The 19,851-nt window shown below is 47.4% G+C and overlaps 2 protein-coding genes across 2 annotated transcripts; one reads left to right on the top strand and one right to left on the bottom strand.

Annotated features, from left to right (window-relative positions):
* Positions 1-2,885: 2,885 nt before the first annotated feature.
* On the bottom strand, positions 2,886-9,707 carry LOC311355092 (paired box protein Pax-6-like; the record flags this gene model as incomplete). Its single annotated transcript, XM_084474827.1, has 7 exons — positions 2,886-2,986; positions 3,173-3,290; positions 4,182-4,255; positions 4,461-4,617; positions 5,225-5,307; positions 6,966-7,139; positions 9,602-9,707. The coding sequence occupies 7 exons, from the start codon at positions 9,705-9,707 to the stop codon at positions 2,886-2,888; spliced, it is 813 nt and encodes a 270-aa protein (XP_084330953.1).
* A 4,075-nt stretch (positions 9,708-13,782) lies between these two features.
* LOC311355531 (serine protease 27-like) lies at positions 13,783-19,780 on the top strand. Its single transcript, XM_084475289.1, has 6 exons — positions 13,783-14,373; positions 14,512-14,624; positions 15,338-15,417; positions 16,437-16,708; positions 17,205-17,374; positions 19,216-19,780. Exons 1-6 carry the CDS (start codon positions 14,328-14,330, stop codon positions 19,465-19,467), a joined length of 933 nt encoding a protein of 310 aa, XP_084331415.1. The 5' UTR covers positions 13,783-14,327; the 3' UTR covers positions 19,468-19,780.
* The last annotated feature ends 71 nt before the right edge of the window (positions 19,781-19,851 follow it).

Here is a 19,851-nt window from a genome sequence, read left to right as displayed (position 1 = left end):
TTTTTACCCTAGCCAGAACACTTATCTTAGCAATCGCATTAACCTTAACGCTTAACCCAACCTTAACTTTCCATGGTCAAGCTGTCGAAACCATGGGGGGGAGGAAATATAGGTATAACAAATATATATATATATATATATATATCCTTCCACACATCTTTATTGTCATTAAAGAGGTCTCAGGTCGTCATCGACAGGTTTACTGTCGGAACTGACCCAGCACACACAGTTAAGTAACACGTTAGAAGGCAGAATAACAGTAGCGGAACGCACACGTACAGTTGTGTAAAAACATAAATAATTACATGTCGTCAGACAGGAGAGGGAGATCATACAGAACCGATCACATGACGCAGGGGGCAGAGGGGTGAACCACAATAACACCGGAATACAAACGTTCATCTCCTCATAACCTTGTCATGGTCTCCGGTTTTGTTGTGTTTTATTTGGTCATGTTGTGCTGGTTAAAACAGGTTAAAACAGGTTAAAACAGGTTCACAGTTGGTGGCATTTAGTTTTTTCACAGTGTTCACATTTTATTGGATATAAGAAGATATTGTGCTTGATTGTCATTGGCTAATGGATATGTACTTTCTGCCTTCCAATATCCTGGCCGAGCTGCAGTCTTCTCTATGATAATGACCGATATTGAGATACCCTTATCACCATCATACATTAATCTCTATACAAAAATATGCACTTGTTCGGAGTATAAGGTCTCTGACCAGACGGTGATTGTCTTTAGAAGCTCTGAAATCCTCACAGTTTTGTGGAGCTACAGTCTTTCTCCGGCAACTCGCCAGCAGCGTTGTGGGCGCGTGTTCAAACTACCTTCTCACACAGATATTCACCCGCTAACAGTGATTGGTCAGCAGATCATTAGGGTAAATGTTGATGCTAATCTCAGCCAATGCTGAATTACGGGATTTGAGGGCCGTTCGCTTAATGGTTTTTCATTGTCTCGTAAAATCCTTCAAAACCAAGCATGTTTTCCAAATTCCCCGTTGCTCTTTCAAAAGCACAAAGGGACACTTTATATGCATGGTCTATGTTTACACTCTGGTCATGTGGTCCACGCCCAACGCAGGGCTGAGAGCTTATTTTCTAGACGTTTGTAGTGGGTCTTCTGTTTTTTTCTATTTTTTAGACAGCAACCCGGGGGCACGGTTCAGAACAGGGATGCATGCTGGGTAAATAGCAGTATAATGACCACGCTAGTGACCACGGTAGTGCTGGCTTTAATGACCAGGATGGGGACCAGGGTAATATCCAGGTAATGTTAAAGGTAATGCCCCAGGAAAGGAACAGGTTATACCCAGGGGAATAACTAGGATAAGGGTGGAGACTGTGATGTGGTAATGGGCTATAGAAGGGTTTCATACGATGACACACATTAAATCTGCCATCTTTGTGCTTTTCCACCATTATCATAAGAAATCATAAGAAAAGAAGAACCAATAGCTGAACCTCTTTATGGATGTTCTGATCACTTGACTGAAACCCTCCTATTGCCCCGGGTAATGACCAGGGTATGGACCAGGGTAATGAGCAGAGTAATTACCAGGGTATGGACCAGGGTATCAACCAGGGTATGGACCAGGGTAATGACCAGGGTATGGACCAGGGTAATGACCAGGGTTTGGACCAAGGTAATGAGCAAGGTATGGACCAGGGTAATGAGCAGGGTATGGACCATGGTAATGAGCAGGGTACGGACAAGGGTAATGAGCAAGGTATGGACCAGGGTAATGAGCAGGGTATGGACAAGGGTAATGACCAGGGTAATGAGCAGGGTATGGACAAGGGTAATGACCAGGGTAATGACCAGAGTATGGACCATGGTAATGACCAGGGTAATGACCAGGGTTTGGACCAAGGTAATGAGCAAGGTATGGACCAGGGTAATAAGCAGGGTATGGACAATGGTCATGAGCAGGGTATGGAACAGGGTATGGACCAGGGTAATGACCAGGGTATGGACCAGGCCCGGGTCGGTCAGGGTGGACCAAACCTCTCCCTACATGTAAACTTTGAATGTGGATCTCTGAACTGTAGCTCGATTCCTCGCTTCCTCATTCTCGTGTCCATGAGCCCCGCACATCCATACGTGCACAACATCGCCCCCATGTGGCTCAGGAGACTCAGTACTCAGGCCCAGTACTGACCCAGATCCTGACTCAGACCCTGGGGGTCCGAACCCGGGACCTGCGCCGGTACTGGGACCCCGGGGATATGTGCTTTTCCACCATTATCATAAGAATAATAACAACTGGTTCCTTCCTTCTGGAACTGAAAAGAAGAACCAAGATAGCTGAACCTCTTTATGGAATTTCTGATCACTTGAATGAAACCCTCCTATTGCCTCTGGTAATGAGCAGGGTATGGACCAGGGTATCAACCAGGGTAATGACCAGGGTATGGACCAGGGTATGGACCAAGGTAATGAGCAGAGTAATGAGCAGGGTATGGACCAGGGTATAAACCAGGGTATGGACCAGGGTATCAACCAGGGTATGGAGCAGGGTAATGAGCAGGGTAATGACCATGGTATGGACCAGGGTAATGACAAGGGTATGGACCAAGGTAATGAGCAAGGTATGGACCAGGGTAATGAGCAGGGTATGGACCAGGGTAATGAGCAGGGTATGGACCAGAGTAAGGACCAAGGTATGGACCACGGTATGGACCAGGCTAATGACCAGGGTATGGAACAGGGTATGGACCAGGCCCGGGTCGGTCAGGGTGGAAACCAAACCTCTCCCTACATGTAAACTTTGAATGTGGATCTCTGAACTGTAGCTCGATTCCTCGCTTCCTCATTCTTGTGTCCATGAGCCCCGCACGTCCACACGTGCACAACGTCGCCCCCGTGTGGCTCAGGAGACTCACTGCAGCCGAGCCCAGTACTGACCCAGATCCTGTCCCAGATCCTGGGGGTCCGAACCAGGGACCTGCACCGGTACCGAGACCCCCGGGGATATGAGCCCTGGGGGGGAGAGAGAGAGAGAGAGAGAGAGAGAGAGAGAGAGAGAGAGAGAGAGAGAGAGAATACTGTTGTCAACATGTCTACAAATATAAATACATCATGCAATTATGTCATACTTTGACAGACAGACAGACAGACAGACAGCGGGACAGACAGATCGACAGACAGATAGACAGACAGACAGACCTGTGTTGGTGTTGGCTGAGGACGGCTGCATGTGGGCGGAGGAGTAGAGGGAGTCGAAGGAGCGGGGGGGAGAGGGGAGCATGCAGGAGTAGGATGAGACGGCTGGGGAGGGAAGGGACTGAAGGAGAGGAGAGAGGAGCAGGAGGGAGGAGGAGAGGGGAGGGGAGAGGAGGCATGAAGGAGGAGGAGAGGAGCAGGAGGGAGGAGGAGAGGAGCAGGAGGGAGGAGGAGAGGGGAGGGGAGAGGAGGAGTGAGGGAGGAGGAGAGGAGAGGGGGAGTGAGGGAGGAGGGGAGGGGAGGGGAGAGGAGGAGTGAGGGAGGAGGAGAGGAGAGGGGGAGTGAGGGAGGAGGGGAGGAGGAGGAGGGAGGGAGGAGGAGAGGAAAGGAGAGGAGGAGTGGGAGGGAGGAGAGGCGATGAGGAGAGGAGTGAGAGAGGAGGAGAGGAGAAGAGGGAGGAGGAGGAAAGGAGGAGAGGAGGAAGAGAGGAGAGGAGGAGGGGAAGAGAGGAGAGATGAGGGAGGAGGAGTGGAGGTAAAGGAGGGGGGAAGGAAGAGAGAATATTAAAGGAGAGCATAAGGTCACATTTCCACAGAATGTGACATGACATTCACAAACCATGTGGCATACATTCACCGACACATATTGTATGATTTAAATAACGTGTTGCTGACTGAACACTAGAGGGCAGCAGAGTACCGTAGCTGGAGAGGCCAGTCGATATCAACGTCGTTCCCAGGCGTTCAGAAAATATCGAGAACACGAAACTGAATGCATTTGGTTTCATGAATAATGTTTCTCATGAAATATTTCACAATCTTTTATTGCCATACGTTTAAAGAATATAAAGAGTTTAAAGAATATGCCCGGCTAGTATCATATTACAACAAAAAAATAAAAAATAAATTAAAGATTACATTATATTGTGTGTGCATTTGTCTGTGTGTGTGTGTGTGTGTGTGTGTGTGTGTGTGTGTGTGTGTGTGTGTGTGTGTGTGTGTGAGTGTCCTACCTGAACTGCAGAGGAGAAAACAGACAAAGAAGAGTAACTAGACAGAGATGAGTCAGCTTGACTCAACATGGGCCCTGAAGAGGAAAAAGGGGGAGAGATGGGGGGAAAGAATGGGGATTACTCCTTTTATTAATTATCAACCTGCTTTTGCAATGTTCCTATATATATTCAATGCCATCAAAGCTCTTCTCACAAACACAAACACGCATGCGCGCGCGCACACACACACACACACACACACACACACACACACACACACACACACACACACACACACACCTGTGTTGTTGGTGTGCTGCTGGTGATAAACGGGTGTGTTGAAGGAAGTGGTCAGAGGGGCTTGGCTCTGAGAACAGGAAGTGACGCTACCTGACCTCTTCTGACTGCGGAGCTTCTCCTCCCGCCTCCACTTGGCTCTGCGGTTGGAGAACCATACCTGTCAATCACAGCCAGGCTTGTTAGGGGGGTGGGGGTTGTGAGAGGTCAGAGGTTAAGTGAAGAGGTTTCTTTTGTTTGTTTTCTTGTTTTTACTTTTATGTTACATTGGACACAACAACAACAACAACAACAACAACAACAACATAAAACAACATAAAATAAAATAAAATGTAGATATACATTTAATGCATATATAATAAATGTGTTAATTTAGATAACACATATATATCTAGAATATTAGGCTTAACAGTGTTTTCTACTACTTGTTTTCGTTATTTCTTTGTTTTTATTAACCTTGGTTAGAGGTAAGGCTTTGATACACACAGCGGACCCCTGGCCTCGAAGAGGTCAGGGGAAAGGCTTTGAGGGAGGCTTTGATACACACAGCGGACCCCACCTGTATCCTGATCCCCTGGAGGTCAGGGTTAACCATGGTCAGAGGTAAGGCTTTGATACACACACCCCATCTGTATCCTGGCCTCTGGGAGGCCAGGGGTAAGGCTTTGAGTGAGGCTTTGAAACACAGCAGACCCCACCTGTGTCCTGGCCTCTGGGAGGCCAGGGGTAAGGCTTTGAGTGAGGCTTTGATACACAGCGGACCCCACCTGTATCCGGGCCTCTGGGAGGTCGATCTTGTTGGCCAGCCGCTCCCGGGCGAAGACATCGGGGTAGTGGGTCCTCTCAAACTCTGTAGATCAGGAGTACTTCATGTCACTCATAAAGAAACAAAACCTAGCCTCCCAGAGCACAGTTGAAGCCTAGCCTAGCCTGGGCTAGTTTAGTTTAGCCTAGTCTTATCTGGCCTTGCCCAGCCTGGTTTGGCCTGGCCTGGCCAAGTCTAGCCTAGTTTAATTTAACCTAGTCTTGCCAAGTCTGTGGTTCTACTTGGTGGCTGCCAGTATCCACCAGTAGAAGACTGGTCTGTTTGGACCAGTGATAAATGTCTAGCTCCGTGTGAGGGGGGGGTCTTCTTCTATGGTTTCCTCTTGACTTCAAGAGTTTCCACCACACAGACAATCATCTTCGTATCAGCCTCTCCTACCCTAACTCTAAACTTCATGAGACATTGCTTAGACATTTGCCTGCAACTGCCTTTTAAATATTCATCTATGGCACTTAGTTTAAATTATTTATACCATCAGACGGTCGTAACTCTAAAATTAAAGTTGAGTTGCAAGGCCCTCTGTTTGATCCCTAGGTTTTCTGCAAGTCTTGCATCAAAAAAATAAAAAGCACTCCAAACATGTAGCATTTTGTCCACTCGTAGTTGAAGGAAGCTGAACTGAATGTTTCATGCAGCCAATTTCAGGTGCAGATCTGTTTATTTACTGTTCTGGTGTCTGGTTCTTCTGGCTGAACTTCTGATCTCTCTTGGTCACCTGCTCTATGAGAACCGTAAGAATACAAACTTTGAAACACACTTTTACCTTGGTATCACATGAGCATATTGGCTCTATATTTTCACACACTTTTTTAGCCCTGTTCAGAGCGAAATGTAAATAGATACACCTGTATATATTTTATAGTATTCTTTATTGTTCTTGGTCAAACAGTGAGCAGTATACTCTATTCACAGAGGTGCATATATGTGTTATTCCTGTTATTAATGCTATTCTGCCCTGACTTGCACTGTTTATATTTATTATTTTCTGCTGTAAAACCTGAATTTCCCTGAGAAGATTCCCTCAATACAACAATTATCTTATCTTAAGTGATTGAGAAACTGGGTGACTTTGTGGTCCGGTGATCGGGTCGCGTTGAGGAGTTGAACTGGAATGGATCGCTGTAATTATTGTGAACATACAGCAGCGGCACTACGATGTCAGACACAGCCGCACTCTAACGACACATGACTGGACATTGCTGTAATTGGCCACCCCGGCTGTCTTGCGGATCACATGGTGGGTCTATGACTACGTATAGGATACAGAACGTTTAAGATGCAGAAACACAGTGCGCTGAGCTGGGATGGCGGTGTGGCACTCTGTGGGTCTATATTTTTATTTTGTATTTTTTTTTCTTTGTGTATTGCATTCTGTGTGGGCGGTGCTAGTGTGTTTCATTCTGTATGTGTGTGTGCATGTGTGTGTGTGTGTGTGTGTGTTTCATTCTATGTGTGTGTGTGTGTGTGTGTGTGTGTGTGTGTGTGTGTGAGAGAGAGAGAGAGAGAGAGAGCGAGAGAATCATTGTGTATGTGTGTGTGTGTGTGTGTTTATGTGTGTGTGTGTGTGTGTGTGTGTGTGTGTGTGTGTGTGTGTGTGTGTGTGTGTGTGTTTGTGTGTGTGAGAGAGAGAGAGAGAGCATCATTGTGTGTGTGTGTGTGTGTGTGTGTGTGAGGGTGCTGACCTTTCTCCAGAGCCTCTATCTGCTCCTGGGTGAAGCTGGTTCTGTTCCTCTGGAGCTTCCTCTTCAGCTGCAGCCGGAGCGGGGAGCCTCCTCTCTCCTCCTTCTCCCCTCCTCTCCCCGGCCCGCTCTCGCTGGCCGGCCCGCTGTCCTCGTCCAGCAGGCAGCCATCGGAGGCTGAGGAGACCCCGAAGACCCCAGTCAGAACCCCATCATCAGAACCCCACCGTTAGAGCTCAGCAGTCAGAACCCCATCATCAGAACCCTACAGCACCCCACCACCATCAGAAGAACCCCACTGTCAGAACCCAACAACCCCACCGTCAGAGCCCCACCACCGTCAGAACCCCACCACCGTCAGAACCCCACCTTCAGAACCCCACCACCTTCAGAACCCCACCACCGTCAGAACCCCACCACCGTCAGAACCCCACCTTCAGAACCCCCCCACCCCACCGTCAGAACCCCACCACTGTCAGAACCCCACCACCATCAGAACCCCGCCACACTGCTCTGCCACCCCGATACCCCTGGTGCCGGCTACATAGCGTTATATACAGCTATATTACCGCTATACTACCACTATATTTCCGCTATATTACTGATAATATACTGCTATACTCACTATATTACCAATAATATACCGCTATATTACCACTATATTACCGATACCGGTAATCAACATGACAGACCCCATACCCTCCCTTCTCCTGTGAGGTCTGGGATGTTGGATGTATGGTTGCATTAAGGATTATTATTGGAGACACCAATGGCCTGATTCTGTGATATCTATTCAATAATACTAATATCACTCCATGAGAGATGTCGGAGATGTCCACCAGTTCATAATTACTAGAACATCATTGATATTACTACAACACCACTAACACTATAACATCATTAACACTAAAACAATTGATAGAACGTCTCTAATATCTCTAGAACAATTACAAGAAAGTCTCTAACATCAAAAAGACATGTTTAACATCACAAGTACATCTCTCACACTAGAACAATCACTAGAACGTCTCTAATATCACTCAGACATCGCTAACATCCCTAGAACATCACTAAGATCCCTAGAACATCTCTAACACCACTAGAATATCTGTGTCAGCGTAAGAAACTGTGTCTCACCCACTAGCCAGCCCCTCCCCACCACCCAGTTACACTAACCAATGACCTTTACTCCAGCGGTGTGTTGCTTGTATAATGTCTGTTATGGCACCCATGGCACCCCTAGCCCTCCCTGCACCCATAGCACCCCTAGCCCTCTCTGCACCCATAGCACCCCTAGCCCTCCCTGCACCCATAGCACCCCTAGCCCTCCCATAGCACCCGTCACCCTCCCTGGAGGAGAGACCCCTCAACCTCCCTGCACCCCTCACACTCCCGTAGCCCCCTCACTCTCTCTGGAGGAGGGTAAGGGGGGCTATGGGTGAGGAGGGAGCCCTCACTCTGCATGCCTTCACAGCTTCTCTTCCCTAGAACCCTTCACTAGAACATCTCTAACCACGAGAACATCAGTATCTCTGTCCCCTTCACTAGAACATCTCTAACCACGAGAACATCACTATCCCTGTCCCCTTCTCTAGAAAATCTCTAACCACGAGAACATCACTATCTCTGTCCCCTTCACTAGAACATCTCTAACCACGAGAACATCACTATCTCTGTCCCCTTCACTAGAACATCTCTAACCACGAGAACATCACTATCTCTGTGCACATAGGTCCAGCGTCACAATCTTTGAGGATAGAATTACAACCAACACATCTCTAGCATCACCAGAACATCTCTAGAACATGACTAGAACATATTTAGCATCACTGGAACATCTCTAGCATATTTAGAACATGACTAGAACATTTCTAACATCACTAGAACGTCACTCGGACATCCCTAGAAAATCTCGAACATCAGGAGAGCATCCCTATTTCTGTGTACATACTGTGATAGAGCACCGCAATCTTTGAGGACACAACCCAGAAGTACAGCCAATAGTAAGACAATAATACACTCATACCCTGATCTCATTCACAGTCTTAACACGGTGCCACAATATCTCTTATTTACAGCAGATCTTATTTGCCCAAGTTGACAATGCTGCTGCTCAGAATCTCTATCTATATCTCTCTAAAACTCTTTCTACTGTACAATCTATATTGTTCGCCACAGAATGATTCAAACAGACCAGTAAGAACCCAGTCCTGGTGAAACTTAACTACAACAATTCATATGGTCACAGTCTGAGCACCAAATAGGATAGCAAATACGATCCCTTTAATCAAATGTACTATTTCATATCTAATATTATATCTAAAACATTAATATGTAATGTATTCTAGTATACAATCTAATATGTTTTTCAATATTTTAACTCTGTAATTTAATCTAATATATTATATAATCTGATATCTATTTAATCAAACCTCTGAAGCGGTCATGGATCTAGTCTCACTCTAGTCTCACCAATCTGGTCCAGTGTCTGAACTGGTCTATGATCTATAATCTAACATCTGGTCCAGAAGCGGTCTAGGATCTAGTAGAACATGTGGTCCAGCCTCTGAACCGGTCTATGATCTAGTTTGACACCTGGTCCAGCCTCTGAACCGGTCCAGGATGCAGTGTGGAGTTACCTGGGCCGTGGTGGGGGCGCAGCGCTGAGGGGTCCTGGTACCAGTGGTTGGGTCCAGTCCAGTTGGATCCATCCTGCAGGTTGATCATGGTCACCTTGTCGTACATCAGAAGCAGCAGAAACCCACTGCTACCTCCACCTCTCTCTCTCTCTCTCTCCCACTCTCTCCCCCCTCTCTCTCTCTCTCTCTCTCTCTCTCTCTCCCACTCTCTCTCCCCTCTCTCTCTCTCTCTCTCTCTCCCGCTCTCTCTCTCCCCTCTCTCTCTCTCTCTCTCTCTCTCTCTCCCTCTCTCTCTCTCACTCTCTCTCTCGCCCTAGTTCTGTGTATGTGTATATCTCTTTCTCTTTCTCTCACTCACTCATATCTCTCTTTCTTTCTCTCTCACTCCATGTCTCTCTTCTGCTTCTGTCCTTCCTCTCCTCCTCTGGTCGTTGTTGAAGTGATGGGGGAGAGGAGGTTGGGGGGAGACGAGGTTGGGGGAGGGATGAGGGCGGGGCGGGGGACACACTCATCGCATGAGTTCACACACGGCGCCCATTGTTGTGAATTAGCTTCATAATGACAGACAGACATAGAGTTAGTTATGTATCAGTGTGTGTGTGTGTGTGTGTGTGTGTGTGTGTGTGTGTGTGTGTACGACTGGGAGCCATGTAACATTCTAAGTCTCTCTGAAAAGAAATGCATTTATTATGCTGGCACACACACACACACTTCAATATTCCACCTGGCATAAATCTCTCCAGATGAAGAAAGCGGACTGACTGAGACCATGTGACCAAAACTTTGGATCACATGAGCCACAACAACAACAACAACAACAACAACAACAACAACAGCACTGAAGCCTTGATGGAGACCAGACCCGTACCAGAACCAAGACCTGAGACCTGAGAGAGAGAGGGAGAGAGAGAGAGAGAGAGAGAGAGAGAGAGAGAGAGAGAGAGAGAGAGACAGGATGGTGCAGCTCTGCAAATTCATTGGTCTGCCATGCAGAAGAGAAAAAGTAAGAAAGTGTGAAATAGAATGAGAGAGAGAGAGAGAGAGAGAGAGAGAGAGAGAGAGAGAGAGAGAGAGAGAGAGAGAGAGAGAGAGGGAGGTACAGAGGAAGGGAGGGGGTGGGTAGAGAGAGGGTGGTAGAGAGAGAGAGAGCAAGGGTTAGAGGGAGAGAGGGGGGGTTGTGAAGAGAGTGAGAGAGAGAGAGAGAGAGAGAGAGAGAGAGAGATAGAGAGAGGGTGGTGGAGGAGAGAGAGCCACGGAGAGGTGACAAAGTGAGTCAACATCAGTGTCAGGTTTGAACTTAATGCCAGCAAGAAGAGGAGGATGCTTGGAAACGAAGGACAAAATAACTGATAATGGAGACAGAGGGAGAGGACTAAGTGGTTAATTTAATATAGCTGATCATTAATTATATATCTATATGAATCTCTGTCTTAAAGAAAGAGAATTCAGAGTTTTAATCAACTTAATTATAGATTTATTGACCAAAATGTAACATCTGACATGTGTGTGTTTGTGTGTGTGTGTGTGTGTGTGTGTGTGTGTGTGTGTGTTTGTTTGTACACACAGAGTGTGGTGTTCTGATGCAGACAGGATTTCTCTGTGTTCTGTAGAAGACAGAGAGGTGGAAAGAAAGAAGGAGAGAGAGAGAGAGAGAGAGAGAGAGGGAGGGGGGTGAGAGAGAAAATAACAGAGAGGGATTGTGGGGGCTGGGTGGTGTGTGATGGAAGATGCCAGTTTGTTTTATTTCCGGTTGGCGAGGTTTTGCCCTCTCTCTCTCTCTCTCTCTCTCTCTCTCTGTCTCTCTCTCTCTCTCTCTCTCTCTCTCTCTCTCTCTCTCTCTCTCGCTCTCTCATCACAACAGGTGATGAATATGGCTGCTGTGATCGCACATTGTTGTTGGTTATTATCTGGAGTGTTTTCAGAGTCCTTGCATGTCCGTGTAAGTGTCCTGACGTCCTGGTACGACTTGGTAGGAAGTCAAGAAAGAAAGTTTTTGTGTGCAGCGGGAGCACAGTCTGTCCTCTCTTGGGAGCCAGGTCTGTCTGTGGCATCCCTTCTCCACAGCCAGCCTGTGTTCAGTGAGTCTGTACCTGGTCAAGGATCTCCTTTGTTTTGGGTCGGTCACGGTGGTCAGGTATTCTGCAACTGTGTATTCTCTGTTAGGGACAAGTAGCATGCTAATGTACTCTGATTCATGGTGTCTCTCTCTCTCTCTCTCTCTCTCTCTTACCATTAAAATGTAAAGTCTCTCAACCCAATGCAGCCAAACCAAGAGTAACTAACCCATGTTCCAATCGGAACACCAGAGGGCCTGTCACCTCGGTAACCTTTCACCTAGGGGACAGGGCCACCCAAGGGCCTGTTTCCTAGGTAACAGACCACCTGAGGAACTGTCACATAGGTAACAGGCCCTCGGGTGGTCTGTTACCTAGGTTACAGGTATGGTGGTGGTGTACAGCAGCTATCTGTGCAGGTGTACACCCCACAAAGGACAGGGCTCCTTAACTCACAGACCCTCTCAATCTCCTTGCAATAACCGTGAAACTATAACAGAATCGGTGAATCCAAATTAATTATTTTATCAAGCATTGTGTCGCAAAAAACAGTCAAAGGGTTGTGGGTCGTGTCTGCATGTTTATGTGTTTGTGTGTGCGCAGTCATACATACATTCATACTGTACGTGTGTGTGTGTGTGTGTGCGTGTGTGTGTGTGTGTGGGTGTTTGTGGGTGTGCGTGTGTGTGATTCATATAGCCCCAGGGTCTGCTCTTTGGGTCTGGGTGGCCCACCCATCCTCCCATCTCTTTCTCTCTCACTTCATCCCTCGCTTTTTTCTCCTGGCAGGGGGGGGTTGGGGGTGGGTTGTTATCACCATAGCAACAACGTCACTACAAATACTCATCAAGCCGCTAAAGTGAAACAAACTAGTCCATAATAACTGCTGAGTGGAGCGATACGGAGATCCAGACCCAGAAACCATTTAAACACAAACGGATTCCAGGTGAATTTGATCTTCAGTGAAACTCTAACAGTTAGCCCTCGACCACACTATCTCTCTCTCTCTCTCTACCACACCATCCATCTCTCTCGCTCTCTCGCTCTCTCTCTCTCCCACACCATCTCTCTCTCTCTCTCTCTCTCTCTCTCTCTCTCTCTCTCTCTCTCTCTCTCTCTCTCTCTCTCTACCACACCATCTCTCTCTCTCTCTCTCTCTCTCTCTCTCTCTCTCTCTCTCTCTCTCTCTCTCTCTCTCTCTCTCTCGTTGTGTAGCCCAGGGCGCTGCTGCCATGCCCTCCTCCTTCTCCTCTGTCCCTGTCACCTCCCATTCCTCTGTGAGAGCAGACATGGCCGCCGGGGCGAGAGAGAGAGAGAGAGAGAGAGAGAGAGAGAGAGAGAGAGAGAGTGTGTGTGAGAGAGAGCGAGAGAGAGCAAGAGCAAGAGAGAGAGAGAGAGTGAGGCTGAGTTTGCTTATTTGTTCTCTATATAGTGCACTATTGGAGGCATCACCATGTTTTCAGACTTCTCCTCGTTCCCATTCCCCGGAGAGTAGACCAGTATTTAGGGGAGACCGGCCAAAACAGAGGACTTCACTCATGTTTTCTATAATCCTACTTCAGTAACAGATAAAATATATTGGCACATTACTGTGTAATAACAAACACACTACACAACGGTTTAGGGGTCACTAGGTCTTGATGTTTAGATTAGCCTGCATTACTCCAACTCTCCTCATCACAAAAAATGTATAGGCCTTTATATCAATATATACATACATTAATACATTTTAACATACATTAATGATATAAATATAATATAAATATAAATAAATATATATATATTGGAAAAACTTTAGCCTTTAGCCTAAATAAAAACTTTTATTTAGGCTATATTTACAGTCTAAACATCAGATTATAAACCTCAGGTCTGAATAGACCTATGTATTCTACAGGGAGGGGTTGGTTGGTGCCCAACCTGCATCACAAAACGGAATCTAATATTTATGATCGTAAAATAACAACAAATGGGTCAACTCGGCACCTGCTGCGGTTTCCTGGTCTTCAGACCACGCCTCGTTTCCTCAGACCACGACCCAGGCTCCTGGTCTGCAGACCACGCCCTGTAAACCAGTTTACCTGGGGAACTCCAGGTTTCTACAGCCAACAACCAACACGAAACAAGGACCCGTTCTGCACGGTTTCACTTTCATCTAGCTACTTTGTTGTTTTGTCAGCAACATCTACAAAAAGGAACTTTCTTCAGCTCATCGTAGGCCTCAATCGGTAGGACCACTTTAGAAAGTTCTCCTATCTTACTCTTACGTTTGGAATGTTAACAACGTTCCAAACAGTATCGAGTATCACGGGATTGGTCGACAGAGACACGCTGAGCGGGACCTGTGCTCTGATTGGCTGCTACTCGCCAGGTGAATCGGCGTTGAACGTTGCTTTCTGTTCTGATTTGCACTGAAGTCCTGCGCGTCTACCGATTTTAGGAGCTTTTCGGAGGAAAACTTTATTCATAACCTTCGATCGAAATGTTTGCAAGATTATGTTGTCGCGTTTGGACTTGTTGAAGCCGGCGGCCGTGGGAGAGACCACGGGTCAGGAACTTTGAGTCCGGGCAGGTGGAGCCGTCTGGCTCCGAGCGATGCTCGTTTAGGTTCTCCAAAGATCAACATCCAACAGATCGACCCAGACCGAGGACTTACGTGTCCTATCTCCTGAAACATGGGTCGGACCTCAGACGTCCTCTCGGTGTTCTGGTGCTTCACAGGTGAGCGGATCCATTACGTCACTTCCTGCCGTGACAGGTGGATTTCACCTGTTCTAAAATTCAACCATAACATTGGTATTCTGTTCTGGTGACTTATTTTCCTATTAAACGTCACGCCCCCCCCCCCCCCCCCCCTAGCCGTCGTGCTGGCCGGAGCCCCCCACTGCGGGAAGCCCCCCCTGGGGCAGAACAGGGTGGTGGGGGGGGAGGACGCCAAAGAAGGGGCGTGGCCCTGGCAGGTCGACATCCAGGTAGACAACACGACCACTGTGTGTGTGTGTGTGTGTGTGTGTGTGTGTGTGTGTGTGTGTGTGTCAGTGGCGTAGCCAGAAATGTCCACATGGGTGGGCACAGAAAAAAACAGGCGGGCAAAGCCAATTTGATTGAACATAAGACAGGCCTAGATTAGAGAGAGAGAGAGAGAGAGAGAGAGAGAGAGAGAGAGAGAGAGAGAGAGAGAGAGAGAGAGAGAGAGAGAGAGAGAGAGAGACCTCCTCGACTGACAGACAGGCCTAATGAATAATGGCTATATTTCTTTATTTCTTATATTTGTATAGTGGGAGGGCTCTCACAGAAACGTTCAGGAGGTGGGGGCTGAGGAGCTTCCGGTTGTTGGCGATTTGACTGATTCTTGAGCTCTCAGCAGAGTGCTGAGTGAGGAGTGCGCCTTTTTTAGATGGTGAACATAAACAAAGTTTGTGTGTGTGTGTGTGTGTGTGTGTGTTTCACTTGCATGGTAATTCCCCGTACTGATGAACGGATCCCCCCCCCTGATTCTGCTCTCTGGTCTCGCTCTGCTCGCTCTCTCTGCTCTCTCTCTGGTCTCTCTGCTCACTCTCTCTCTATCTTTCTGCTCTCTCTCTCTGCTCTCTCTTTGGTGTCTCTCTCTGCTCTCTCTCTCTCTCTGCCCTCTCTCTGGTCTCTCTCTGCTTTGCTCTCTCTTGTCTCTCTCTGGTCTCTTCAGACGCAGTCGGCGGGCCACGTCTGCGGCGGCTCTCTGATCTCCGAGTCCTGGGTTCTGTCGGCAGCGCACTGCTTCCCCAAGTAAGAGCAGAGTCAGCAGGTCGGGTTAACAGCTGGGCTCTTCAAGAGGAACAGAAACACTCCACCTCCCCATTAGGTTTAAATATATATATTCAGAGCTGGACTAACCTACAACATTGTTAAACCAAGTCAGAATGGGTTGAAATTAAGTCTTTATGATGATGATTATTTATCATTTATGATTTAAATCACGTTTAAATGACGTTAAATCACACCCTTGAGTGTAATATGGCGATTATACCATGGTTACCAACCAAATATAATATATGATCAAAATAAATAATTATAATAATTATTGTGGGGCCAAAACAAAATACAATTTTTAAATTTATTTAATTTTATCCCAGGGATACATAGTATTTACATGGGCTCTGACTAATGACTGGAACCGTTCCCATCTGTAGACCCCACCAGCATGAAGGTGTTACCTTAGCAACGCCCTAGCAACAGAGGTCATCTTCAGCACCACTTGTAGCCAGTAATACTCATAGTCCGTCAGAGTCACAAATCAGGTCAGAAGATGTTGACCAATCAGGAACCACAGTGGTATGATCAGGAACTCCTCGTTAAATAACACCGTTATCAGATGACCTCAGCTTCCGAAGAGGCTGTATCAACACAGTGCGGGACGTTTGGTTTATGATGTAACTCCCCGGTAGGGCTGAACGGTAGGGCTACCAATATTGCGATTGCAATTTAGTAGGCCTATGCAATTTTTCTTTTTAAAGTTCCTTATGTTCTGTATTATTCACTAAACAAGCAATAAATCGTTCTATAGTATGACCAACGCAACATTGGAAGCAGTCAACATATAAACTGCTCTTTCCTTCAGGACAGGCTTGTGTTGAGATGAATTGATGCATGAATTGATATAACATCTTTATTTAACTATTGAATTGTAAAAGAAAAATAAACACAAATCTTTTACTGATCTCCAGTCAAATCGCAGCCTCTGTGATTTTGCATATCACGTTCTATTACATCACGATTCCCCCCCCCCCCCCCCCCCCCCCTCCCAGCGTCCACGACCTGCGCCCCTACATCATCTACGTAGGGCGCCACAAGCTGAACGGCTTCAACCTGCACCAGACGTCACACCGCGTACGGCGGGTGGTGGTGCCTGACTCGTACGTGGAGCCGCAGCGGGGGAACGACCTGGCACTGGTGGAGCTCTCCACCCCCGTCTCCTGGTCCGACTACGTCCAGCCCGTCTGCGTCCCGGATGCAGGCGTGCTGTTCCCGGGGGGGCTGGACTGCATGGTGACGGGATGGGGGCACATCCGGGACAACGGTGAGACCGGCAGACACTAGACACTAGATCCTAAACCAGCTGATCCTGGGCCAGATCCTAGACCACCAGATCCTAGACCAGAAAATCCTAGACCAGATCCTAGACCAGCAGATCCTAGACCAGATCCTAGACCAGATCCTAGACCAGATCCTAGACCAGCAGATCCTTGACCAGCAGATCCTAGACCAGATCCTAGACCAGCAGATCCTAAACCAGCAGATCATGGGCCAGATCCTAGACCACATCCTAGACCAGCAGATCCTTGACCACCAGATCATATACCAGCTGCACATGAAACCTGGAGCATGAATTCTTGTTTTACCTTTTGAAATATAAATGATGATATAGTTAGTTAGTTAGTTGTTTATGTTTGACATGTGTATATATATATATATATGTATGTCTCTTATTCATAAAACATGGCATTGAAATCAACACATTTGTGTGTGACTATTTGAACAGTAAAAACATTGACCTTTCACTGCCCCCCCCTCAGTGGTCCTCCCTGGGGTGGGGGTTCTCCAGCAGGTGAGGGTGCCCATCATCTCCTCCCCTTCCTGTCAGCAGCTGTATGACATAGACCCCGGCGACCCTGCGGACCACGTGGAGATCTTGTCTGACGAGCTCTGTGCGGGCTACCAGGAAGGCAGCCGCGACGCCTGCCAGGTAGGGTACCTGTCTCTCTGTAGGCCTCTTGTGTCTCTCACTAGGCCTCTTGTCTGTCACTAGGCCTCTTGTCTCTCAGTAGGGCCCTTGTATCTCTCACTAGGCCTCTTGTCTCTCAGTAGGGCTCTTGTGTCTCTCACTAGGCCTCTTGTCTCTCTGTAGGGCTCTTGTGTCTCTCAGTAGGACTCTTGTGTCACTCACTAGGCCTCTTGTCTCTCTTTAGGCCTCTTGTGTCTCTGTAGGCCTCTTGTGTCTCTCTGTAGGCCTCTTGTGTCTCTGTAGGGTCTTGTGTCTCTCACTAGGCCTCTTGTCTCTCTGTAGGCCTATTTTGTCTCTCTGTAGGCCTCTTGTGTCTCTCACTAGGCCTCTTGTCTCTCACTAGGCCTCTTGTCTCTCAGTAGGGCTCTTGTGTCTCTCACTAGGCCTCTTGTCTCTCTGTAGGCCTCTTGTGTCTCTCACTAGGCCTCTTGTCTCTCAGTAGGCCTCTTGTGTCTCTCAGTAGGCCTCTTATCTCTCAGTAGGACTCTTGTGTCTCTCAGTAGGGCTCTTGTGTCTCTCACTAGGCCCCTTGTCTCTCACTAGGCCTCTTGTCTCTCAGTAGGCCTTGTCTCTCACTAGGCCTCTTGTCTCTCAGTAGGGCTCTTGTGTCTCTCACTAGGCCTCTTGTCTCTCAGTAGGGCTCTTGTGTCTCTCAGTAGGCCTCTTGTGTCTCTCACTAGGCCTCTTGTGTCTCTCAGCAGGGCTCTTGTGTCTCTCAGTAGGGCTCTTGTGTCTCTCAGTAGGCATCTTGTGTCTCTCAGTAGGGCTCAGACCATCAGGGCCTCAAAGGGGCCAAGACTCACTTGTTCAGATTTCACCTAGACTAACCACTTATTGTATGTTTTACATCCTGGCACTGAAAAATAGTACTTAGCATTGTGTAGCATCTTATCCTAGCTATCTTTGTTGAATACAGGGAATGGGTTAATCTAGCGATCGTTAGTGCTTGGCACTTGGTTCCATGAACATCCTCACTGTACCGACAGCCATATATTGTTGTTTCTCCTGCTTCCCTCAATGTGAATGTACAGGGAACCTGAACCAGGGTAGGAGGCCGCCCCCTCTTTATCCAGCTTCATTGAAACCTCGTGCTTGAGAACAACATGATGCATCTGTACATCAATGACGTGGAATGTTTTGAAGATGTATTTAAAGCGCTTGAGTTATTAACACAGGAAGAGGTTGGTTGGATAGGAGGTCGCTGCTGCCCCCTGCTGGTCTGAGGGAGTAAAACAAAGACAAGACGCTCACTTGAAAGCCCAGCCCTGCGTGCCATTACCCATACTATCATACTATTTAGTATGGCAGAAAAATATCTAGTATGTCCAATATATAGTATGGAAAATGAAGTATGCCAAAAATACCAGGATGTACATATGTCACGTTTCGCAGTATGCAAGCCAGCACGATTTAGGCTATTCTGACGAACAATCCTCTGCAGAAAAATATACGTGGGTGGCACTCCAGGTGTGGTACACAAGAGAGACCGCTCCTGAGTCAGGTTACATAAGAGAGACCGCTCCTGAGTCAGGTTACATAAGAGAGACCGCTCCTGTGTCAGTTTGCATAAGAGAGACCGCTCCTGTGTCAGTTTACATAAGAGAGACCGCTTCTGTGTCAATCAGTTTTTCCATAAATAAATGTACAGCAACCTTTGACCTGGTCAACCCTGACAGGCCCCCTCACGTGTGTGTGTGTGTGTGTGTGTGTGTGTGTGTGTGTGTGTGTGTGTGTGTGTGTGTGTGTGTGTGTGTGTGTGTGTGTGTGTGTGTGTGTGTGTGTGTGTCTCTCTCTCTCTCCAGGGTGACTCGGGGGGCCCCATGGTGTGCTCCATGGCCAACGCCACCTGGGTGCAGGCCGGGGTGGTGAGCTTCGGTCTGGGCTGCGCCGCTAAGAACCGGCCCGGGGTCTATGCCAGAGTGTCCTCGTTCTCCGACCTGATCCGCAGAACGATCCCGGGGATCCGCCTGTACGGCCGGGCCCCCCAGACCCAGGCCTGGGGCCCCACAGCGGGGCTCTTCCTGCTCTTCATTGGTCACTTCCTGGTGCTCTGAGAACCTTCCGGAAAAAAATGTGGAAGAGCCGGCCCGACGTTCTGAGATGAAGCCTTTCTGTTCAAAGTAGATCAATGCTGGGGATTGATGGTTAACGTCCCGCTGGTGATTTCAGTGGTTATGATAGACAGTGTGCGTCGTTCCCCGTCTGAATGAGATGATTAAAATGTTGTTTTAATATTTTATGTTTTAAAATGTTTTAATTAAATTATGCCTTAAGTGTATACAAATCATGTAGATACATATATTAAAATACAAAAAGTGTAATGAAATAAAACTTTTTTATTAAAGCTGATTTCTTCCAGATTTTGGTCGCGTTGAGGTGAGTGTTATTACGCATTACAATGTGTTTTTTTGCTAGTACAGTTATAGCAATGTTTCAAA

This window comes from Micromesistius poutassou (assembly GCF_964030765.1).
Source record: "Micromesistius poutassou genome assembly, chromosome: 11".
NCBI lineage: Eukaryota > Metazoa > Chordata > Actinopteri > Gadiformes > Gadidae > Micromesistius > Micromesistius poutassou.
Note: the sequence above shows the minus strand (reverse complement) of the source record. Positions and strands in the feature narration are given on the sequence as shown.

What these genes read in the sequence shown, in the direction of transcription:
- LOC311355531 (XM_084475289.1), top strand. Translation starts at nt 14,328, where the DNA reads ATGGGTCGGACCTCAGACGTCCTCTCGGTGTTCTGGTGCTTCACAG. An exon ending in GGGGCACATCCGGGACAACG is followed by an intron (nt 16,709 to 17,204) that starts GTGAGACCGGCA and finishes CCCCCCCCTCAG; the next exon opens with TGGTCCTCCCTGGGGTGGGG. An exon ending in GCAGCCGCGACGCCTGCCAG is followed by an intron (nt 17,375 to 19,215) that starts GTAGGGTACCTG and finishes CTCTCTCTCCAG; the next exon opens with GGTGACTCGGGGGGCCCCAT.